At 39.8% G+C, this 26,299-nt stretch overlaps 1 protein-coding gene across 1 annotated transcript in view; it reads right to left on the reverse strand.

Annotated features, from left to right (window-relative positions):
- The window catches only part of vstm2a (V-set and transmembrane domain containing 2A), a 118,230-nt gene that overhangs the window by 4,698 nt on the left and 87,233 nt on the right, over positions 1-26,299 (reverse strand). The window contains exon 4 of the mRNA XM_088072181.1: positions 25,019-25,355. Within this exon, the coding sequence (XP_087928307.1) occupies positions 25,019-25,355 (337 nt within the window). The remainder of the gene's footprint in view (positions 1-25,018; positions 25,356-26,299) is intronic.

A 26,299-nucleotide genomic window follows, 5' to 3' on the forward strand; every position in this document is an offset into this window, starting at 1 on the left:
GCATCAGAGATTGATGAGCAATGTATGCCGGTTAGATTTGTGTCCAACCTCATTCTGACTTGCTCACACATCATGCAAAAGTGGACTGCGATCTCATAACATCAAGGCATCCGCAGATTTTAGATCCAGGCACTGTAGTTGCTCTCCACCGACTGCAAGGCCCAGGGCATGATGGGAAATGCCTGGCTCTCAGCTGATCAAACAACTGATTGATTTAGATGTTGACTCAACAATATGATGTTTCAGATCAACTTTTTTGTTGTTGTTGTTGAATGTGGAATTTATTAGTCTTATTTGAAGGTTTTTTCTGTCACATGAATACATGTTTTGACTGACGATGTTTTGCAGTCAGAAGGACTAAATACATTCACAATGAACTATATGTAGTCTATTGTGTATTAACATGAAACTGTTTTAATTATTTTAAGTAGGACTGTTTAAAGACTTGTGGTAAGAAGCCTAAGCCCTGACTGCTGGCTGTCTGACTGATCTGCTGTTGCTGAGCTGTTGTGTCTTTAATATGAGACTGATATTTTTCATTTATTGATGTAGTTTGACTGTGACAGGTGCGCTCAGCTGATTAATATCCAGCAGCAAACTGATATGATGCCTACTTACATGAAAATTTGTGTAAAATATAGGTTGAACCATTAACAGAAATGACAGATCACTTGTATAATGTTTAAAGCCGTTGCTGTGTCATAATCGCAATAATTAGAGACTGTGAACAAACTGATATTCAGATCTGAATGAATTTGGATTAAATCTATTAGAATGTGGATGTTTCTGTGACTTCCTGTGCAAACTGAAGGCTGCTGGAAAAGTCAGAAAATTGTCCGACTTGATAGCAGCTTTTTGTCACCACCACCTGCTGCGACTGCCACCTCTCGCCCGCTGTCTAGTGAGGCGCAGTTCAGCTCGAACAAACCTGATGTGAAGATGGTCATGCCCTGATTTACATATTCATCTCCTCACACACATACATCATGCTGAGGCTGCTGCTCAATGAACCTGGCACATCACTCAAGAAAAACAACTGTTCCAAAATTGGCCACTTGCTTGTGATCAGTGGACTTCAGCCTCATACTCTCACATAAATTCCTCTATCTTTAGCAAGCAAGCACAGAAAACTACGAATGTACCCCCCTTCCCTCAAAGTAAACAGCCTTTGAAGTGTTTTGAAAAGGATTTACATGGGCAGCTACTGTTGCCTTGGCCCCTGACAAACTGCTATCACTACTGCAGGCAGCTCTGACTGTTTACCGAGCATCTGACATGACTAACAACTGCAAACTAGAACACAGCCTCCTCAGCCCACTCTTTGATTCGCCTGCGTCTCGGGGACATCGAACCAGAACTGATGAGACCAAAGTAACTGATGACAAGTGTACAATCCTATGCTGCAGAATTCTGTGGACAAAAAAAAAAAAAAAAACGTTTGCTATCCGTGGGCAGAAAGAAAAGATTTGAGAAAATTGAAAAGAGGGAAAAGTGAGAGAAGTTGTAATCCTGTGAAACAAGGCAGGACTCTACAAATAGAAAATGAAATATTCCCTAAATCATATTGACATTGACTAGATTTCTGTGTCAGGCCGGGCTGCAGTTCTAAGAGGGAAATCGTCCAGGGGGACACTTTGCACCTTGCGGCCCAGCTCTGGATTGTCTGGACTGCTAGGGATTTGGAGATGAAGGGAGGGGATGGTAGAAGAAAGGGGGAGGGGGGGCAGAGAGGGAGGGCTTTGACCCTTTATTCCTCCCCACCACATCTCATTTGGCTTGAGGTGATCCAGAGAACAGGAGTGCCACAGAGGAGCAGCAATCACTCTGGGCCAAAACATCCTTCACACAGAGAATAATTAATCAGCCTCCAGCTACGAGTCAGAGCAAGACACAGGCGCAGAGAGACCCGACATAACACCATACACGGAAAAACATGCACTGATTCTCTGATAGCAAGCTTTTTACAATCATCTACTCAGAAACAATGTAAAAGATGTACAATTAAATAAAAATAAATAAATATATACTGTATATATATTTTTTATTTTTTTTATTTTTATGAAAACCTCTTAATTATCAGAGAATGAATGTGACCTTGTCCCAGTCCTTTCCTTCCTTTTTTTATTTTTGGATACTTCAAGCATGAAATCTTAAGCCAATGCATTCTCACTCCAACTCTTCCACGCCAACATATGACATTTTAGTTATTCTTCCAACTTCATGCTGTGACATGCCAGGTTTGGGCAAAAAACCTACTTGATTATAGTCCAGGAAAGATGGTGTTTTTTGAAAAATACCCACTTTTAATGGCACTATCTCGAAATGCAGTGATGTCCTAATAAAAAACAACAGCTTTTCATGGGACAATCCTGTCATGATACACAACGATTTCTTGGTTGACAAACAAAAAATGCTTTTTACATCTCTATAAAAACAATCCCTTTTGGTGGCAATAAACCTGTTGGAAACACAGTAGGCGGGTTTCCATTGCAGATTTGTGCAAGACTTCAGCGATATTTTCTCAATATATAAGATGTACAAATGTAAAGTATTCATGGTTTGCAGACATGGAAAATGTTAACATCTTCCTCTGGTGATTTGGTTAATCTAGCCCATGCTGTTTTGGGCGTACCATTTGGAGGGACAATTATGACTTATATCTCCATGTAGTAGGGTTGCAAAGCTATATGCACTTGACATTGTAGGAAATCATCCAGACTTTTCACTGCCATCATTATTCCTCATGCCATACTGTGTGTGCATAATACACAACCATATACCACACCTAAATTAATCATATAAGAACAATGAACTGATGAGTGCTGCAAGGTTTTCAAGGCGTCAAGCTTCAGTGTCGGATTACAAGGTAAAAATAACAACTTTGCAACATCAGTCAAGCTTTATCCTGCTCTGCATGACTAATCTGGTAGGAATGATGAAAAGTTTTGGGGGATAAACCTTGCTGAATGTCTGAACTCACACGTGTCTACACCTCCAGGCTTTCAGTCTACAGCCTGTTTGTTGAACCAAATTAAATCACGATGAAAAGTCCTGCTGCTTTGGCGACTCACAACTCCTGTTCATACTTTGGAGACAATCACCTGGTTTACTTACTTCCATGTGTTGTGAAATTTTGATTGCTTTGTCATTAACAGTAAGACCACTGACTGCTCATTGTTTGAGTCACTGTGTTTCTAGATTGCATCAGGAAAACTTCCTTATGATCTGGAGGCAAAAATGTCCAACCACATTGCACTGTTTGAGGATGAGAGTGGATTTCATCACATAATGTGTTTGCTAAACTGCAGACGAGCAAATGTTTTCTATTTCTGTTTTTTTTCTCCCCCCATGCAAAGTGTTCATATTCTCTCCAGTTTGTTTGACATGATGTATGATTTAAGCAGTTCAGGGCAACACTGTTTAGGTCGATATTTAATGTGCACTGTGGAAAGGAATCTCACAACCATGTCTGACTGATGTCAGAAAAAAAATTATACAATATATGTTGCACTTTTGGCACACTCAAGATATCTATGTTGTGCTATTTATATAGCATATTAATATATAATAATCAGTGATCAGTAATAATATTTGCACCCAATTTATTCAAGAGACTTAACCCTTAACCTTGATTTAAATCATTTTTTCTTGTGCTGCACACAGATGACTTTCACAAGCTATTTAACCTGTTTAAATTTGATTACTTTTGAAAATTGGGAGGGAAAGGCAATGCCAAGAAATGTCCCACAAATTGCAAGAAACTGGTAAAGGGTGACAAAAAACTTCAAAAGATAAATAGATAGGAAAAAATGCCCAGAAACCTATTTTAATAATTATTGTAATGTAATATTGTGATTACATAATACCAAAGGTACAAAACAACATTTTCAAAGAAAATCTTTACTTTTATTTTGTTTTTTCAGTTTTCAGAACTTTTTTCTTTTTTCATTTTTTCGCTTCAGTAATTAAAAAAAATGGGGTTTTTTTGCCTTCCTAAAATTTTGTTCTATGTCTTGTTAAGTTGCTCATTGCCTTCTCTCTATGTTTTTGCAAGCAATCAGGCCAAATTGCCCAGGTTTCAAAGGGTTAAATCAACAGCGCAGGCATCCAATTAAAAGTATTGTCTGTGTATCAAGCCACTAATTTATCTTGTTCCTCTGTGCCATAGAGCTCTATTGTTGTCCAGAAACTATTAAAAACATCATAAATGAGCCATGTTGCTCAGGGTGACATGTTCCTTCATTGACAGGTGGACGCTTTCTGTTGACCACTACCACTGCAACAACATTAAGTGGGTACTGTAACCATTGTGTAACACGAGATTCATAGAGTTTAAGATTAATTGTTACATTGTGGTCACCAAACAAAAGCCTTGTTCAACATTTTGGCTGTATTAAAAGTATTATTCTTTTGCTAATAAAAAAAATGTGCGTTAACACTGGCATTATTACAGTTAAGCATGGATTGTACATGCACAGAAAAAAATAGCAAGAAATTTAATGATAAAAAAATTGAAAACTGAAATTGAAAAAAATCCCTAAAAAAAACATCTTCCTTCGCTTAAAAAAAAAAAGATTTCTAACCAAGTTGCTTATTGCCTTTTCCCCCATGTTTTTGAAAGAAACTGCACAAATTTGCATAGAGCTCAGAATGTATAATACTTGTGAAGGGTATCTGAAAGCAGCACAAACAAATGTGATGTTGCTTCAAATGGTTAAAGGCTGCATTACAGTAAAGAGATGTCATTTTCTGAACTGTTCTAGTTATTCTATTTTTTGCTTTTATCCACTTGGTCATTAAATCCATATTACTGCACAAAAGCACTAGTAGTCGGCCCTTTTATTGCCAGCTGATCTCATGTTGAGGTCAAGAAGTTCAGCACTGGCCTGCTCACTGGGGACAGAATCTAGGGTTTTTGCGTCTTTCTCAAGGACACTTTCACAATGCGGGCAGGAGGACCGAGTGGACGTACACCTGCTTCCCCTGCAGTACAGCTGGGAGTAGTTCAGGGTGACTGGATATAAAGTAAACATTTCTGTAAACATTAAATCTACATGTATATTTCTCAAGATAAGACTAAATACAGCAGCAGGAGACTGTGGCAGGGCCGGTGTTGGGTCAAAGTGACCTCCTTGTGGGTATAACCTAACATGATGGGTCAGTGCTGCTGCACAGCTGTGCCGGCTCATTCCTTTGGTGTCAGTCAGCATATCCTCCAGATGTACTTTTGAAAATCCATTGAAGCGACTCTAACTAGTGCAGCACTCTCTAGAATGTGGTGATGAAGCCACACTTGTACAGCAGGGAGTTTGTTGTTCATGCATTATTGATTTGCTGTTTGGCTGTTTGTGGTTTCTATTGCTTTAGTTGATATTCGCAAAGAAATGTTTTTAAAAGTTTGGTTTGTCGGAGAGAACACAAAAAGTGAAAGAAGGTGCAAGAAGATGACTTAATCAGGCAAAGGATAACTGTAAAACATCACATATACCATCAACACATTCTACAATCTACATTTACATGCATGCAGTCAGAGCCAAAACTCTATTAAGGGCATCTGTGATGATTTTGCAGACAAACCAGCATGATGACAGCATAATGTCTCTGAACACAAATTATGTAGTTGCCACAATTCACTTTATTATACAGTACAGTGTGTCATGTGACTTTAATTATGTCAGGTCGCTCTATTTTTTACCTGAAGGCCATCATTTATATCAGGAATGATGACACACTAATAAATAATTTTACACAAAAGTAGGCCTTACTATTTTTCCTTTCATATCACTAAGGCTGAAGACATGAAAACCATTATGGCCATATATGCCATTATGGTGATAAATGCACAATGTGGGATGCAGTAGCATCGTCCTTATGTTTATACAACAGTGTCATGATGGATGGGAATAAGAAGCAAGCAAGTCAGGTTTTGGCAAAAGAGGAACATGGTAAGGTGTAGAAAAAAAAAAAACACACGTTTACGCAGGAAGCAAATTCAAGACTCTTTACAAGGTACAAGGTATGATGTAAGTTTATTGTCATTTTTCTTTAATGTAGTTTAAGAAGAAATTAAATTTAAAGGCGATCCTAAATCATACTACATCTTTTGGCATCAAAGGAAAAGTTGAGTAGTCTCAAAGCCTGGGAAAAAAAGCTGCTCTGTAGCCTGGTGGCTCTGCAGCAGATACTTCTGTATCTTTTGCCAGATGGCAGCAGGGTAAACAGACTGTGGTTGGGGTGGCTGCTGTTTTTCAGTATCCTTTGGGCTCTGTGCAGACACCTCACTTCACCGAGGTCATTGATGCGCTGTAGATGGGAACCAGTGATGTTCTGGGCAGTTTTAATCACCCGCTGTAGAGCCTTCCTATCCTGGGCTGTGCACGAACCATGGCAGTTCGAGATGTTTTCAGTCAGTATGCTTTCTATTGCTCCTCTGTAGAAGTTAGCTAGGATCCTGCTCTGGAATTTAGCCTTCCTAAGTTTCTGTAGGCAGAAGAGCCTTTTCTGTGTTTTTTTAACCTAGGTGGTGATGTGTGATGACCAAGATAGGTTCTCAGTGATAGTGATTCCAAGGAACCTATAACTGTTAACCTGCTCCACCTCAGCTCTACTGATGTAGACAGGGGTGTGTGGCTTTTCCTCCTTCTTTCTTAATTCAACAATCAGCTCCTTGGTTTTACCGACCTTGAGCAGCAGGTTGTTCTCTGTGCACCACTCTGCAAGATTGTCAATTTCCGCCTGGTATGAACTCTCATCATTGTTTGTAATACGGCCAATGATGGTGGTGTCGTCTACATACTTCACAGTAGAGTTCCCATGATGTCTGGGAGTGCAGTCATGGGTGTACAGTGTGAACAGGAGGGGGCTGAGCACACAGTCTCGGGGGGCTCCGGTGTTGAGCACTAATGTAGAGGAGGTGAGATTACCAATCCTAACTCTCTGGGGTCTGCATGTGAGGAGGTCCAGTATCCAGTTGCACAGTGTTTAACTGACACCCAGACTGTTAAGTTTTCCAATCAGCTTCATGAGAGAGATTGTGTTGAATGCTTAGCTGATTCAACGGACAGCATCCTGATGTAGCTGTTCTTGTTCTCCAGCTAGGTGAAGACTGAGTGAAGAGCAGTAGATATGGTGGCCTCTGTTGATCTGTTGGTTCTGAAAGCATATTGGTGAAGGTCCAGGCTGGCACGGATGTTGTCTTTGATGTGCTGGAGAACCAGTTTCTCTAAGCACTTTATCAGGATAGGGCTAAGAGCCACAGGCGGTAGTCATTAAGACTAGACACAGCAGCCTTTTCGGTTACAGGAATGATGATGGCTCTCTTGAGGCAGGAGGGGACAGTCTCTTGTGAGAGTGAGGCGTCAAAAATGTTGGTTGTAACATTAACAAGCTGATCAGCACAAGTTTTTAATACTCGCCCTTGGGTGTTGTCTGGGCCTGTGGAATTGTTTATATTCACTCTCAGTATCTATGTGAGTTTTCTCACATATGCTGTGGTCACTGAGAGTCGCTGGTCCTCTGGAGGCAGAGTAGACTTCACAGCTGAGTCCTTATTGAGGAGGTCAAAGCAAGCGTAAAATGTGTTCAGCCCGCCTGGCAGTGTGGCCTCACGTATGATGGCTGTGCTCCTGCTTCTGTAGCCTGTGACATTTTGAATCACCTGCAACATATTTGTAGTGCTGCTGCTGTTGAGGTCTTTCTCCAGTCTCTGCTGGTGTCTCCTCTTAGCATCCTTGATGTCAGCTCTCAGTTGTGCTCTGGTGATGATGTATGCCTCCTTGTCCCCTGACTGAAAGGCAGTCCTTTTAGCTCTGAGAAGAGCCTTTGCTTCCCCATTCATCCAGGCTTTCTGGTTTGGGAATGATCTCACCGTCCTTGTGGTCTCCACGTCATCAGTACCTTTGCTGACATATGATGCCACAGAAGATGCATATTCTTTAAGAGTGATCTTGTTATCTTGAGTGGCAGCATCTTTGAACATTTACTTTTACAAAAGTCTGTTGTTTGTGGGACCCATCACCTCCCCAACCGTCCACCCTAGAACTCGCACTCATACTCCTTACATTACACTGTTATTGGCAGCATTATTATCTGACTCTGTCCTTCAGCATTTCATGCACATGTGACCGGGTCCATCTAGCCGCGTTTTCAAGTGACATTGACAAGTGGCATTGCATGTGAACGCGTCTGGTGCCATCCGGCCATCCGGCAGCATATAATAACAATGCACTGGTTCCGTTCAAGCGTGCTCTTATCTGATGCTGTCCTGCTGTATTCTAGTTGGATGCAGAAGGTGGTTTTTGACATCACACACGTACGCCAAAAGCATTGACAGAGTGGTCATATTTCACAAGTCTGGAGTGAGAACAGGCAGGAAATTAAGGCAAGGTGGGTTTCATGACTCCTATTAGTATTATCATTCATCTTGGAGTATAAACATTCTCCTAATATTGAAACTATCATTTGCACAATGTTTTTGGGTATGTAAACACAAAGCAAAATGTTGCACTATGTAGCTGTGAGCTAAATTGAGCCCAGTTTTATCAAACCTGGAAGCGACAAAACGTGTTAATGACTATGATGGGATGCCACAGTGACTGAACTAAAACAAAACAAAGAAATGATCTTCTATCTTTAAGTGTTTTGGGCTTTGCAATTGCTTGTAGTTCATCTGGAGCATTTTTGAAGTCTCCCTGCCTGAGACAAAACCTATGCTGCAATCAATAGTAAAGATACAAAGTAAGCTGTAACTCTGAGTGTGAGTTTGCTGCCCTGAGCGCCGAATTTACATACGCTGCTCTGACTGGACAATTTGTTCTTGATGTGGCCACCATACTACTCTCGAGGTAGTTGTATAAGTTGCATAAAGTTCAGCTTTTCTCAATTTCCCCCTGTAGTGCTGCTGAGCGCCTTTTAAATCTCTCAGCAAAGGGTACCGCCAGGTCCCATTCCCACTGAATACAAGCTTATTGTTGTCCCAGCTTTTTAATCTGTATGTGTGAACGACCCGTGGGACTATTGCATCCCCTCCCAGACTACAACATGAGCACTTTATTTTTTATCCTATATTCATTTGCATCTAAGCAAATTGGCACCATTAAAAGTCTGCAGAATGAGCTTTTAAAAGGTCCTGCACCATTACTGGATAACTATGATACTGAAGGTCTCATAAAAACATTGCGATTCTTGTAAGGAGTGTCTCTCACTTAGGATTTATTCATTTAATTTTTTCACATTTATGGATATTTGTTAAAACTGTTTATAACTAAAGCCTGATTTATGGTAGAGCACCCTACACTATCAATGAGTGTCACTTGACTAAATTGACACAATTTCAACAGAAAAGTGTCACTCCATCTATTGTTTGAAATTTGAACATTAAATTATTGCTTTCCCATCCATCCATCACAAATCCAAAGGCGTTATAGAGAATCTCTCTGCAAAAAGGACTTACAAGTAGAGATCATTTGCCCCATTGTTGGTTGGGAAATGTGATGAGATAACTACACTACCTGTGAATGCAGCGCTGCAGCAGATGAGTCTGCCTTTCTGTTGGTGTGTCTGTGTGACATCACGGACAGACAGGAGAACAGGAAAACAGCAGACAGCGGTAGAAACAGAGGTCTCTGAAAACTTTTCAGTAGTTTCTTCTCTTTTTGTATCTCTTATTATTGAGTTTCTATTTCAAATTCGGTGCAGGCTAACTTAGAATGATGTTTGAGCACTGCTTAGGAGAAGACAGATGGTAATTAGTGACGGCACGTCATTTCATGTTGCCGGTTAAGGAGCTAAAATTAGTGCATTCACCTGGGTGTTGTGTTTCCATCAGTGCCAATCAGAGCTGGAGGCAAAAAATACCCATGTCCCCTGCAGAGTCATTTGACCTGGGTATGAATGCCAATCATATGCATTGCATTCAAAAGCCAGAAGTTAGCAGTTGTTAGCAGGTTTTTCATGCAGTGGGAATTAGGCTATGGTCTTCATTTTGATCTCATCTACACATGTGAAAAGTTTCGGAACTGCACCATGCATGGTTGTGACGATATCATGGTGGCAAAATCTGTCCATAGACACACCAGTAGATACTTAAACACCTGGCAAAAAAAAACACTTCTTTGATAGTTCCCACTACAATAAGCACCATGTTTATGCCGTGATGGCACACCAATACAGTCTCACAAGGTGAAAACAATACGAGCCCCGCTGTGGCGGCTGCTAAATGTGGGTATCATGCCTTGTGTGTTTAGATCTGACTGAGTTATGACTCTGAGAGGGAGTACGATTGTTGTTGCAAATTGCAGTAATCAGGCGCTGAGTGTTTCAAAGTATCTTAATTACCTCTATGAGCTGTGTGTCACAGCCGCTGCCACTACTCTGACTGCTGACCGTGCTGGTGAGTGAGCAACACTACTGTCACTAACATAGTGTCACTTTTAACACCTGCATGCACCTGTTCCAAAAACACATTTCAAGATGTCATAAACAGAAATTGTTCTTTATTTGAACTACTGTGCAAGTGTTTCTGTGAGTGCATTGAAATACAGCTTCCATTCTAAATGATACTTCTAGAACATATATGCGAGTATTACTCCACCTATTAGCATGCATCTGGTGTCAGGTTGCTTCCATTTGTTCCATCCTGGGCACTGAAAATGCATATGAGCCATCCACATAAAAGCAGCAGGACGTCTAAAGCCATTATTCTGAAGTAAATCACACATTATCTCAGCTATTTATTTGCGTGAGCTGTTTTCCACTTCAATACTCACCTTGCCAGTGAGCAAACTAAAGGTAAAGGTACCTTCTGTGCTCCTGTGCTATTTTTAGCAAACAACAAAGGGAGAACAGTTGTGAATTATTGTTGTTTTTTGTACGCTGCCATGCATTTTAATTGCTGAGCAAAGAAAAAACACAAAAAGAGAGTCCTATGCAAATACAGCTGAATACACAAGAAAATCTACCTTTTATGTGGGCAGGAGTTTTATTATTTCTCTTATCCGTCACTGTGGCTAAAAGCATCTCCACCCACTTCCTGTCACAGTTTGGTTGACAAGGTCACTGTGTCTTTATAAGTCATTTTGGATTAATTTACAGCTGAATTCTCGCATGGTTATTCAGCTGGAGATGGGAAGTGAATGCTGGGGGAAAAAGGTTTCCATGGCAGATATGATTTGGAGACGTCTGACTTTTATGAAATGTCTCAGGGTTTTGGAAGTGCACATGATGCCTCTGAGTTTGTATTCTCTGCGTGTATTTCCCTGGCTTTCCACCGCAGTGTGAGGGACTGCAAACTGACTTTTTTTCTGTAGGCATAATGAGCGCAAGTATCTGTCTGAGCTAGCAGAAACCTTTTCAGGCGCTCTCGGTGCATGCTGGGATAGAATAGACCCGCGCTGAATACTCTTCATTTTGTCCTACTTAACCTAACACAACACTCTACATTTTGCCAAAATGTTTTTGGCTCGCTGAAATGGTGATGTGGAATATCAATTCCGGGCCAGTGAGGCAGTCAGGTTCAGCGAGGCGGGGAGGTGAATCACCACAGCACCTCCACAGGGAGCTCAAACTGGCTTAGTGCCAGTTCCATCTATTCTTGCTGATCCCTGGCCGGCTGACTGGCTAGCTGACTGTCTCTTTGACTCGCTTCCTTACTTGCCTGGTGGCTCTGTTATAAAACCCGCCGTCTCATTTGCTTGTTGACTGATACACTCTCTATCTGACTGTCTGGCTGCCGAAACCATGACTGGATTTTTGGCTGACTGACTGGTTAAATACAACTGGATGTCATTACCTTGCAGCTTGACTGTTCAACTGTGAGAGAGGTTAAATGTGATAACACAGTCTAGTGGGTAATGCAAAAAGCTCCCAAATTACCATCCACCACTTTTTGAAAGGATCACCCCAGCAGTTCTGTGTGTTTTAGCTGACATTACTGCAACCATTTTCCAAACAATTTAGCCATATTGTAGCCTCTGCCACTGCCGTGTGAATGTGTGTGTGAGTGGGTGAGTGCTGGCTCGAGATGAGTGGTCGCTTGTGGCAGAAAAGTGCAATATGCAGTCTATGCCGTCCATAACTGACATGAGGAGCAAGCAGCTGATTAGGGCTCAGCGGCCTAACATAATTGTGACTGGCTCCAGTGCAAATATTTTTTCTTGGTCTCTCGCCTCACCCTTAATGTAAAACACACACACACAACCACTCTAGACAATTGCAAAGAAGACAATGTCACCATGGAGAGGTTTGCAGTGCTGCTCTCATTCTGCAAATAAGCCTCTGATCAGCACCACGGACAGCTCAACATGTATAATTTTAATGCTTGAGCTGCTAACAGCCTGCTGTGGACTTAAACCATCACAGCCAAAGTGGTGTATATAGTTCTCAAAACCATAAGTGTTCTACACTAAGTGTAAGGTATATATACTGCCCTACAAAGGCAGTAACTACGCTTACACTGAAACTGAGAAAAATGGTTTAAAAGTTTTTTGACAGTCCAGCCAAATGTGAACAGTTTTTTAACTATGACCCCAAAGTTCAGTCCATTCTCAATCCGAGGTCATCAAATGATGTGATGGTATGAAACGCAGATGGGTGGTGTCAATTTGTATGGTGGCCATACGGAGCTGGCCAGATGGCATCTAGCGTGGCAGTATGATACGCCGACAGCTGATAATGCGGCTGGACAGAACCTGTTGCGTCTGTATGATACATCATGAGACAGCATTAGGTTACAATGCTTCCTGTTATGATGTATTGTGAGGTCCCTTTAGGGTGGTCCCTATAGGGAGGGTGGTGGATGGGTCAACCAAACCCAGGACTTTCACTCAGGAGCCCAGTGTTTGTAATTTAAGGAGCACAAGTGTGCTTATAGGGTCAGTCGGGAGGTACATGGGTCCCACAAACTACTGACTTTTGTCCGCAAGTCTGGAGTTTGCTTCCATTGTGGATGTGTGTTTTTTTTTCTTTTTCTACACCTTACCATGTGCCTCTTTTGCCTAATCCTAAATAGCATGGCCATCCACATGGTAAATGTAAGCACATTGTTTGTTTTTTTGTAATAAATTGAGCTCTATCAATAAAGTTGCCTCGCCTTTGATGTAGTAAAAGAGTGACAAAGTCCGCTTAGGGCAGGATATAGTGCATGGGTCATACAAACACAGGACTTTGATCCCAGAGGCTGCTGTTCTTGTTCTGTGTAAAACCATGAGGCAGTGATGAATTAGTATAAGATTAGATAAGATAAGATAAGACTATCCTTTATTAGTTTCACAACATGGAAATTTGCATTATTAAAGCAAGGAAATAATATTATATTTTTAAAGAAAGGAAAATCAAAGCAGGTATGTACAAGATAAACTACATAATGCTGAGGGTGTTTCATGGTCCTGGGTTTTGTGTCATCTTGTGGACCCTTGTTTTTAGGTTTTCTGTAATATTTTTCCTTGTTTCACATTGTACATGTTGTGTGACCTGTTTAAATCTGTGAATCACCTCTCTGTCATGCATGTCATGGACGGTCATGTCTGGCTTTACTTTCTGTCTTTGTGTGTTCTCCCGCCTTAATGTTTCCCTTAGTAGTTTTACCTGTTCCTCACTGCTCCTACAGTCCAACCACCGTTCTCACTTTCCTCTGTGGTTTCCCTGTGTCCTGTTTTCTGTCACAGTTGCCTTCTATCAGTCTCGTTAGTCCTTCCTTGTTTCCAGAGTCTTCCCTGCACACCTGCTCAGTATTAGTCTTGCTTTTATCACCAGAGTGATCCCTGCCACACCCTTGTTGTTAACCAATCCCTGTGTTTTCCTTTGACCTGAGTCCCTGCCTAATCCACCTAGGTCTCATTCGTGTGATTACACCTCAGTGTATATAAAACTTGGGTCTCCCTTTTTTACATGTCTGTTCATTCTCTATGCTCCCGGCGTTGTGTGTGTATGTTGTTTACATATCCAGCCAGCTTGTTCCTTTTTTGCCTTGATGTCTGTTCAAGAAACTAGAAATTAACCCTCTATGTTATTGGGTTGCCTTGAGGTAACGTACCCAAATTTGGCTGTTTACACAATCCCAGTACATTCACAATTGCGTTGCAATACTTAAATAGAGAGGCAAGCCCTAAGAAAACCAATAGCACTGTTTCTCTTTTATTACTTTTTGGAGGCCATGTTGTGTTCTTCTTTGGGGGCCTTCCTCGCATGGTTCAGCTCCAACTGCTAGCAACACAGCAGCAACACAACATAGAATATGTCAGGGAAGATACACACCAGGAAGCAATAACCCTACTTTTTCTTTTTTAAAAGATAATTATTTGGGGGCTTTTTGCCTTTATTTGATAGGACTGCTTAAGCGTGAAAGGGGGAGAGAGAGAGAGGGGATGACATGCATCAAAGGACTGAGATCAGGATCGAACCTCCAGCCACTGTGGCAAGGACATAGCCTCTGTACATGGGGCGCCCACTCTGTGAGCTACTGGGCATCCTGATAACCCTCTTTTTTTCATTTTTGAACATTATGGTACAGTGTTGTTTTAGGGTAACAAAACAAAAGTGTACCCCAAAATATATATATGTATATTGAAAATTTCTTTAAATTATGTTTACTTGGTCTATTCTATGACAAAAAAATCATTACCAGCAGAAACATTTCTTTTTTTATATAACAACTGGCATCATAATGTGTACCATAGAGGGTTAAACTACGGTTTTCTTCAAGTTACTGTTGCTTTGTTGTTGTTCTGGCACTTGGGTTCATCTGCCTGCAATATCATGACAGGGTCAAAAGATAGATTACATTTCATTATTATGAAAAAAACATACCTTATTTATGCCAACCCATGATCTTTTTGATAAACTTAACCAAGCAGTTTTAGTGTGTCTGTTTTACAATGTTATACACATTAAACGATACTTGTTATTTGCCCAAAGTTATGCAACCTATGAGGTGTACGGGCTGTAAAACTTGTTAATTTTAATACAAATGTAATACTAAATAGGCAAGTAATCAGTAAATAGTCCAACAAGGGAGAGCACAAACTAGTGAAGGACCTCTTTTTACATTTAAAACTATAACAGTGGAGAGCCCTGAGGATTTCCTGTACCACAGTCTGGCCATAGATGGTTCGTCTTCTGTCCAGTTAAGCTATATTTATTTTCAGTCTGACACAGAGTTTGGAGTGTAGACGAGGTAATATTCGCTCCTCAGAGGGTAAAGCAAGAATAAACACATAGGGGTCCTTTTTAACTTTGATCTAGATTATGCCACTTATCTCCTGAGCAATCATGCTCCCAAATTTGGTAATAAATATACACAGCCTTAAGTAGTGAATTTCAATTTCCATTTGACACCTCATACACAGCAGGGGCAGCCGGGTGTCCGTTTTGTTCTCATCATCCACAATATATTTAGAAGCAAAACTGGCCTCCCATTTTCTGGTGATGCTTGTGTCGAAGTTAAGGGAATGCAGATTGAGGAAATGAAGTATGAAATATATTTACGTTCAAGGAGAAACCGCTCATTCTCAGTTTACATACAGAGGTCTGGGGGAGGCGAACTCTTTGAGGTAATCAGCTATCGAACCTGAAGGAGCTGATTTACAATGGTAAATGGGGCTGTAGCTGCTCCTTAGAATTTGGTTTTTAAGACTGTTGGGAATTATCAAAAATAATAACTACCTATAAGCAGGAAACACATCCATTTAAAATCATTTAGCAAACCTGGAAAGGGTTTAATATTGATCTGTGAAAGGGATAAAATGTTCAAAAGCATTGTCACAAACGGATTATATTCTGCAGCCTGGTGTAAAGTATCAGATTTTAGTTGTATACACCATTCATGGTAGGTTAATTTCTAATCTACAGGGTTCATTTTGGACAACATTATCTCATCCCAGGCCCTCCAGTACCAGCTCATTCTCACCTTCTTCGGCTTGTGATACCAACACCAGACGTACCCTTTAATATCTATAAGTTGCTCACAGCTGTGTTCTGGGTCAAACAGATTGTTACATGTGGTTAGTGATGTCATATAGTTGCTGTTACATTTAGGCAACAGAACGTCTTAGTCAGGAAGGGTTACATTTGGGTTAAAATGCGGTGCTTTAAATGAGCGCTACAAGGAGCTCGGGCAAATGGGTATAGATGTTAAAAACAACTAAAAAGTTCCTCATTAAGACCCAAGCTGGTTAATAAAAACTCACTATAAAATCATTTTAAAAAATCGAATTATATTATTCGAGAATATGAGGTTTAATGCTGCTGTGGTCTCTCAACCAGCTCTTTGAGCTCTGGTGACCGTTAATATGACAATTAATTAAAAAACAATAGTTTAAATAATAAATAACACATAAATAACAGTTAACTACGGAAGGGATTTGTTTTGAAAAGGGAAGATAAGTGCTACTTGAATTGAAATGGATAGCATGACATAATACTAAATAAATATATGCCTTAAAAAGTTAATAGAAAACATGCTTAAAATGGAACAAGTACCCAGAGGTTAATTTAAAAAAAAAAAAATGACAACAAAAAATAAGTGAGTTCTAAAATTAAAGTGCTAAATAAATAATTATAATGTAAGTGTTAAAAATCCACAATGGTGTAAAATCCACAATTTTCAAAACTACATATAGAAAAACACTCCAGTACACTAGTACACAAGTAAAATGTTATGTGTTTATGTATGGGTGCATATTTATTTCAATTTGTATAAACAGTTTAATTCAATTTAATTCAGTTATTACTAATGGCAATAAATCACCCAAAAGAAATGGGAGAGGGTAAAATCAATTTGTCATAAAAAATCACTCCATGGTATCTGTTTGATGTTTCTTTCATCAATCACTCAATCAAATATGGTGAAAGGGACTTGAAATATTTGAAAGGTAGCAAATTTTCACTGTGCAGACCTGTAAGTATTTAAAAGCATAGCATGCTATAAAATAAATAAATAAAAAATACATAAAAAATGAATTGATAAATGAAGCAATAAATAAATAAATAAGGTTAGGGGGATAGGGTTAAAACATGTTTTCAATTAAATAAATATATAACATGGCATAAATACTTCACGAGTGATGCAAGTAAATTACATAATGTTACATTAATCCCACACTGACTTGTGGTTCCACAGGGGGCACAAACACTGATCTCCTGGGTGAAAGTCTATTTTTTTTTTTACTCATCCTCAGCCCCTTCTTCCCACTTTTCGTAGACTTTCACGTTATTTAAACTATGTCAGTTGCTCTAAACATCAGGTATTGCTGCATATGGTTTTACAGAGGAGTAAGCTGAAAGCCCTGTGTGTCTGAGAGTGTGCCCTCAGCACTGCTACACAGAGCCGTGTAACAAAGCATCAGTATTTAATGACCTGAGAATGAGACCTGGCTGTTTTGGACACGTATTGCTGAAAGAAGTTCTTGGAGACACTCTCTGACTTCATATTAGTGTTGTGCTGTATATTCTCTCTAACATGCACAGTAATGTCTGCGCTTATTTGACACAAACTGCCACTTTTGCAGACATGTAGCCACATCTGTGAGGCTTTAGTGGAAATGTTTTTCCCCCCTGCTGAACATTTACAGCCAGATTTTCACCCAAAAATACAAAAATAGGAGTACGGAAAGGACCATAGACGCATCCACATGAACTTGAAATGACACATTGACATTGCGTGAGGCTGCTTGAGCAATATGAATGCAGTCATGAACAGCAGTCCTGCGGTTCCTAACCACCTACTGGAGTGATGACTCATTGGTGTTCTTTCCTTAGACATATGCAGTGGAGGCAGTTTGAAAAAAGATGGTGGTTCTTAAAAACAAGGTCAGTGATTTTTTCTTCTTGTTTGCATGAATGCTTATGCAATAAGCTCAGTCCATATTTGTTTTTCTTTCATGCAGGAACCAGGCTGGCCTCAGGGGTGGAGGGACAAGTCTGGCTCCGGGGACATATTTCTATCCTTTCTTTTTTTCTATTTTTTTCCCTCCTCACATACAGCTCTGGTCACCTCTGAGCTTTGAGAGAACAACACTGCCAGGAACGATGGAGGCCGAGCTGTGATCTAACAACATCTGACACACTGGTGGGGAGTAGCTGTGAACAAACCACTCTGCTCCTGCTCCTGCTGCTGCTGCTGCAGCCGCTACACCCGCCACAGTCACATTTCCCCCATCTGGAAAGTGCCTCATTGTTTACAGATGCAGCAATGCGGAAAAGGAAAAATATCTGCACTCTCCCAGGTTTAATTTCATCTCAGCCTATTTACCTATTGTTGCTCATCTGCCTCAAAACCCGAGCGCGGCAGTAATAGAACTCTGTCGCCCTCAGCCGTAACACCTCTGCGCCGCTCGGAGAAGGTGGTTAAGGCTGCCTGAGCAGCCACGGAGAGGCATTTATCAGTGTCAGACACACCGCACAGAGGACTCACTGCAACACAGTTGTCAGCATAATTTGGCTGCCTCATAATCTCTGACTCTGCAGCCCCGGGGATTATTCAACTTTTTACCTCTATTCAGTGGCAAGTAATATCTCTCTGTGTTTCGCTTCAGGGTGCAGAGGGCTGTCTGAGCCCACAGCGGGGTCGACTTAGTGTTTGAACCGTCTGACCAGGAAGAAAATGATTGATGCTTGTAGATGAAGAGGTGCGGTGCAGATGTAGCATAATTTGATAGTCGTAGAAATGAAAATGATGCAAAGAGTTAATGAGATCAAATTGAGCCAGCCGAGGGGGAAGAAAAGGCTGCTACACAGACACCCTTACTGTTACAGGCTGAACAACGTCAAGATAAAAGACAGATTTCCTCCATCGGCTTTAGGATGCTGACATATGCAACATGCATGACGTTCTCACAGCCATTAACACCTAGATTGACAGTTCTCTCCACTAGCATTTAATCTCTCAAATCTGAGAAAATTGGTTTGATTTCTTTCTTTTCTTTTCTTTTCTTTTAGGTTTTAGGTTTTTCTTGCTATTCTGGGAGCCATTTGTAATTTACATACCCCTCACAGTTTCTTGTAAGAAATCAAAACAGTTTGCTAAGCATTTTTTTCTTTGCTTGTTTTATTTTATTTTTCTTTCTTTCTGTCTTTTTTTCCTCATTTTTAGTTAATTTTCTTTAACTTATTACTAATTTATTGCTATTATGGGGGCCCTTTCTTATTAGGATGCTCATCTCCCTCACAGGTCTTTGCATGAAACCAAATTTTGCTCAGCTGTCAGAGGGTTAAATCAAATCCATACAAATACAAAAACACAGGAGCACATCACATTCATGTCAATAGAGAATACCTAAAGAAAAAGAAAATGTTGGCATTGTATGTTTTAACAAACCTCAGACATATCACACTTGTATGTTTGATGCATGACATTTTAACGCTTCTAAAGTGATGTAGTATATGAGCTGACTTTGTCATCAGTGAAGTGGAGGGGATGGTGAATGCCATGACAACTAGGCCAGATGCTGCCAAGCTGCAGACTATCTAACGCTGTCCAACACCAACATACAACAATAAAGGTAGTTTGTTTTTTTCCAGCAGCCTTATTAACCACCAAACGTAAATGTTGTTAGCAACCTGTCATAGTGTTGCCCATGACGATATTGCTAAAATATTTTTTTTTACTTTACATTTTCTTTACATTGTCCAGCAGGACACATTACTACATGTCCTGCTGGAGTAGTGCCACAAATTGTTTGGTTTCCTCAAGATATTTCTGCATTAACTGCTGGGATGGTGCCATGGAAAACATTTTTTTCAAGATGTTTCTGCATTTTATTACAAGATAGTGCCACAAAAGTAGCATTTTCCTTCTTTTTTTTAACCAAATCATTGCTGCATTTCCTACAAAAAGCAATATATCTTTACTGAGTTGTTGCTGTGTTTGCAACCAGGGTATTCCCACAAAATATGATTGTTTTTTTACTCAGGCATATCTGTGTTTCCTGCTGGGAGATTTCCACAAGTAGCTGTAATTTTTTTAACTAAACATCACTGTTTTTCCAGCAGGAATAGTTCCACTTAAAACATTTTTTTAAACAGAAACATGGCTGTGTTTCCATTGAGTCCACAAAACCAAGTATTTTAGGCCAAAATATGATCTTTCCTAACATATTCAAGGGTTGTTGTTTTTCTGTGCTGCACATTACTCACAGCGTTGTTTAAACACAAAAATGATGTTAAGTTCCAACATATTTGCTACATAATAACATACAAATGTAACATATCTGTGGTTTGCACAAATGCAAAATGCCAACATTTATTCTGTCGGTTGAGGTATTTGAAATGACGCAAATTATTAAATGATGCCTCATTGTTTTATCACTTCTGAATGACACTTAGTTGTTTACAATGCATTTGTTTTCTAATTACTTGAGCGTACAACAAACATCAACTCTCCATTTAGGGTGCTGCTGGTAACCGTTTCTGATTGGAATGACACACGTTTAAGTTTGCTCAGTGTAACTAAGTGACTAATTAGCGGTCTTATTTAATTTTTCACACACTTATTTTGTTATAGTAATGTTATTAGCATTTTTTTATCAGTGTAAATTCACTCACTACAAAAAGTGCTATTTATTTCAGCTGACAAAAATAGAGTTTAATTATAGTGTTTGATGGGAGATAGTGAGCGCTTTATGAATGAATAATCATTGTTGCAGCAAGATGGTTGCTGCATATTTCCCCTTATTTAACCTTTTATAACCTAAACTAATTGGCTTGGTTTCTTGTAAAAAGCATGGGAAGAAGGCAATGAGCAATGAACAGAAAATTAGTTTGAAGGGGGAAAAAAGCTAAGAAAAAATAAAAATATAAACCTAGCCAAAAATGCTTAAAAATTGTAATAATTTAATACAATTTCAAATATGGAATTATGATTATTGTAAAGTAAGAAGTATTGTAAGTTTTTCCCCTATTTTTTTTTCTATTTTCCCTTGACATTTTGTGCCAGCTTTTTAAAATAATTTCTAGGAATCTGTGAGAAAGCAGAAATGACAAAGAAATAAGGAAGGAATAAGTAAAATGTAAAACAAAATTACCTCAAAATTGGTTTAAAAGGGAAAAAAATAGAAAAAGAATGCTTTGAGTATAATATTGTTACATAATTTATTATGTTTTATAAAATTTAAATATGATCATTATATATATAGTTTCCCCTTACTTTTCTATTTTTCCTAATTACTTTGATTACTTTGAAATTACTTGATTTTTTCCCCATGTTTTTGAAAAAAGAAAAATTATGTTGTGGTTTCAAAGGGTTAAAGAAAGGGACTCCTTGAAGAGAAGAAATATGTCCATGTTTGTTAAAGGAGCCCACGGGGAACTCAGCTTACCTCAGCAATAATGAAAGGGTTAAACCACCCTCCACTGGCTTGGCGTGCACGTTTTCCATTTCTTGCAGAAGCTGATGATGTTGCGCTCACTGAGACAACTCAATAGGTATCACACTGCACATATCTCTGAGAGGAATTCATCCTCACTGTGCTCGATGAAAGACAAAGGCACCATTGATATTCTTTGCAATCTCCTCAATGTAATTACAGGCTGGGTATTAGATTCCCATGATGGAGACATATTGCAGTTAATCTCATCTATTCCATTTGTTCAAATTCATTGAAAATAAACTTTTAAAGTAAGTCAGCATATGTAGCATTCCTTTCCATTTCCAGGCCATTTTTGTTTCAGTTTCCAGAGGAGTCTTCCTACCAATGAGAACATTTTTAAATTCTACCCACAGCAAAGTTTAAAGCAGCTGAGAATAACAGTTCAGGAGCGGTGAATTTCACACCAAATAAATGTGAGGAATAATATAGAAAGATGGTGCAGATTTGGGCTAGCCTGCTTAGGTGGGGAGTCCCAGAGCTGAGGAGCCTGCAGCAAGAATCCCCTCGGTAATAAGGTGAGATTTAAGAAGCACCAGAGGAGGCCTGCCTGAGGAGCTCAGGAGCTGCTCATGAGGGATGAACATTTCTAAAATATAGCTGGGAGCCTGGCCGTGTAGTGCCTCAGCATTAACAGTAAAGTCTTAAAATCAATTTAAAAGCTCACAAGCAGCCTGAAAAGAGAGGCATGAAAGGGCGGGATGTGTTCTCCTCTCCTAGAATTAGTTACGAGCCTAGCAGGAACGATTTGGGTATGCTGGAGGCAGCCAATTGACTTATAGCTGATCCTTCAATAAAGAGAATTGCAACACTGCAAATGAGATGAAATAAAACCACAGACTTCTCCGATATCTGTGGTGACTGAAAAAAAAGAGCTAATTTTGGCTTTGATTCTCAGCACAAGGCTGCATCTCCCCGATCACTCAATAGTTAATCAGTAGTTATTATAAAGATTAATACAGAGGAGTGTTCTTTTAACCCTTTGAAACCTAAGCAACTTGGGTTTATTTCTTTCTAAAACACGGGAAGAACACAGTTAGCATATTCAGAAGAAATTAGCCCAAAATTAGGAAAAAAAATATAAAAAGTACAAGTAAATTTCCCCAAAATCTGAAAAAAAAACAACCCCAAAATATACGAAAAACCCAGCAACGAGAAAATGACCCAAAAAGTGCAAAATATTAATAATAATGATAATAACAATAATAAGAAGAAGAAGAAGAAGAAAAAGAAGAAGGAAATATATTTTTAAATACACAATTATAATAAATGTAAATATAATTTTGGGGGCTTTTTTTTTGTTTTTTAAAAAATAATTTTACAGATCTACAAATTATTTGCACAATTTGTGTAGCATTTCTTGCTCTTTGCTCAAACTAATTTGCTCTGGGTTAGACAGTTTCCTTGTAAAGGTGTCTAAATGCAACACAAGAAAAGTTACATCATCTCTATGTTTTGAAGGGTTAAGCAGATTGTACTGTGAGAAAGAAACAAAGGTCAATAGTAGGCTCTCAGATTTTGATTCATTGTTGGTGATACAGTGACAACGCTCACCCCGGGTTTCATCAACATGCGTTTCCACTATGACCAGTTGCATAACTGGAGCTATACGTCGGAGCTTGTGATGTTGAGTATTTTCTCGTCCCTCTCATTACCAGATCATTAAATACTGAAGCTTTGTCACGCCCACCAGCGTGTGATATCATTGCCAAAGGAAGCCCCAGGGTTTCCCACACATTCTTTGTGACAGACCATCAAAATTAAAACAACTGTCATCACAAATAGATTTTTAGAGTTGGACTATTCATAAATAACTGTTATTTATAGCATATACGGCTGATGGATACCAAACATTTCCAACACCTTAAGAGCATGGTGCAGTTCAAAAGTCAAAATGAATGGGAAAAAGATAGATGTAATCATTTACAAAAAAATCACAACATGTTGTTATGAATTATTCAGCTTCAATACAAATGATGGCTTCAATGATGGCATTTAGCCTTCCAAAAATAACATTAAAGTACACGCTGTCACACTCATTTAGTGTATTTAAGTACTGTAGCAACGCCCACATTCCCCATCATGCCTGTTTCCAGTTTGCAGTTAATAGTTTGCTGTTTAATGTTCCAAAAAGCAAATATCACTTTTTTTGTCAGTGCTGATAATGTGTCTGTTCTGTTGGTTTTTGTTGGTTATTGTCATATTTGTGTAAGTTGTACATCACTAGTGAGTATGTTTCATCATATCAGCTGTATATTATGCCTCTGCCGTTATGTTGTGACATTTATACAGATATGAACTGTTTCTGATCTGCCGCTGTATACACCCTAAGACTGAGTTAAAAGATGACTGAGTCTGAGATGAGATTGAGACTAGATCAAGACCTTCAAAAAGTGGTCTTGAGACTAAGACTGATCTTGAGTACTGCAACACTGATTGAAACAGATATGGAATTCCGGAGACAGTCCTTCTGAAGCCTCTCAAAGACTGCAGCTGCGCTCAAAGTTCAGTCAGATTCACCTCTGCCCTTTGATGCTTGTCATGACCTTTTTAATGTGCAACCAGTCACATGACAGTATGACATTACCCGAAAGCCATAAGTGATCGAGGAAAAGCTCATAGCATTCTGTGCACCCAGAACTGTACACCACTGTCTCAAAATCATATCACGATCTCATCAGGAAGATTGGATGGACTACCAGCTTTGCTACATGGTGCAAGTTGTGACAAAAGGTTATGCTACACTTTGCCTCTCAGGGAGGTTGACAGGGTCATTGATCAATGCAAAAGACTTATCAAGCACTTGGCCAACTTCTCCAAATTCTGGCTCTCATATGATATTTTCCTATTTGTAATCTTGTTCTGCAAAATCTGTTCTGATAGTTCTGTGAGACTGATACTCTATACAAAACTGCTCAGAGCCACCAGGCATTACACGCTCTTGGACCACAGGGTTAATTATAACAGTGAATGCCCACTTTTTTGTGAAGCAGGTCTGTTTCTTGAACTGTACAGCCCAACAAGAAAACCATACAACCATCCTGGTAGAGAGCCTTTAGCATGGCAAGATGTCAACATTCACATTTGTCTACCAGCTTTGTGAATAAGCAGATGGTAAAATATAAAGCATTTAAGCTATTTGGTGCAAGTCGTGACCAAAGGTTACGCTACAATTTGCTTTTTACAGAGGCTGATAGGGCTGTTGATCAATGCAAAAGACTCATCAAGTCCTTGGCCAACGGAATTCTGGCTCTCACATTACATTTTCCTGCTCGTACTCTTGTTTCGCAAAATCTGCACTGACAGTTCAGTGAGACTCATACACTCCACACAGCTGTTCAGAGCCACCAGGCACTGGAGATTAGATGCTCTTGGAGCTGCAGGGTTAATCATTAGAGTGAATAACGCATGCATTGGTCTCTTTCAGACTGCCTTTTTGTAAGGCAGGTCTGTTTTTGAAGTTGTCATTTTACACTTGACTGCTACAGAATCCATGTCAATGTCTGATGTTGGTTGTTCTGGATCTCAACCAAACAACTCGTATTCAGGTAGGTGACTCATGAACACATCAAACACATCAGACAGGTTGCAGACCAGACGATACGCTGCTGGTAAAAACTCTCACTACACAAGACTTATGTAACCCTCCCCCAGGGCCTTACCTGAGCCGGGGTTGTGTTTAGCTGTATTGGAGGATGTGTGAGAGGTGGAGGTGGAGGCCACCCTCTGATCTGAACTCATGCTGTCCTGACCCAGAGGCGAGCTGGACTTTCTCGGTTTCTTGTCTGTCAGGTGCAGCGGGGAGCTTTTCTTGGGAGGCAGCAGTGGTCGTCGTGGCCTGGCCGTGGCGTTGACCTTCAGCCAGGCTTGGGCTTTGTACTCCACAATCTCTCCGTAGTTAGCTCGTGTCACCCGGCATTCGTACAGTCCTTCGTCGCTCTTGCTGACTCTGGAGATCTGCAGCTTGTGTGAGATGTCGTTGCCCTGGACTTTCACTGTCTGTTAGAGTGATAAAAAGAGACCACAGTGTCATAACAGTGGCAGGTATGAAGCAACAACACAAGGTTTCATGACAAAACGTGACACTCTTCCACATCATGCTGTATGACAGTGATAGTGACATTTCGCATAAACATTTAGAAGTTGGATTCATAAACATACAGAAATGACTATGATTATTATATATTCACTCTAATATAAAAAAAACACATATTTTTCTTCTTGACTGTAGTGCTAATTATCAGTATAGATTGTTTTGGTGTGGATTATAGAGATATCAGCCGTAGAGATGTCTGCCTTATTTCCGATAAAATGGAACTTGAGGGCACTCCAGCCCATTCTCACTCCAAAATCATCATATACTGCTGCTTGTAGAGGTGATTTCATCTTTAGATCCCAATGTAAAAAGTAACTTTTCCCGGCTGTATGATATGCCGCTGGAGGATGTCAGCTGAGAAATTAACGGACAGAACTGTTTGCGGTGTTATGATATGCCGCTAGGTGGCTGGATGGCACCTGCTGCATCAGGATGATATGTGGACGTACAGCATCAGTTGAGAATGCTGAATGTAACCTGTTGCGTCCACACCACACAATGCTCAATGATGTCAGGTTGAAACGCTGCTGGTAACAACGTAATATAAGAAACTATAAGGTCCCCATAAAGAGGGCTTAAGGGCCAATGGATGGGTTCAACAAACCATAGACTTTTCATGTGAGTCTGGTGTTTGCTTCCTGTCTGAATGTGATTGTTTTTTGGTTTTTTTTCTAAACCTAACCATGTTCCCTTTTTGCCTTAACCTAACCATCCGTGACATTGTGGGCTTATCTTATGCATGTGCTTTTGTTGTTGTTCCAGCGTTGGTTGGCATGTGCTTTTGTTGCCTCAACATAACCACGTGCTGAATAATGTCACCTTTTGCTTTTGTTGACATCTTGGGACG

This window comes from Plectropomus leopardus, chromosome 21 (assembly GCF_026936395.1).
Source record: "Plectropomus leopardus strain MGB_pleo_1.0 chromosome 21, ASM2693639v1, whole genome shotgun sequence".
In the NCBI taxonomy this organism is placed as follows: Eukaryota; Metazoa; Chordata; class Actinopteri; order Perciformes; family Serranidae; genus Plectropomus; species Plectropomus leopardus.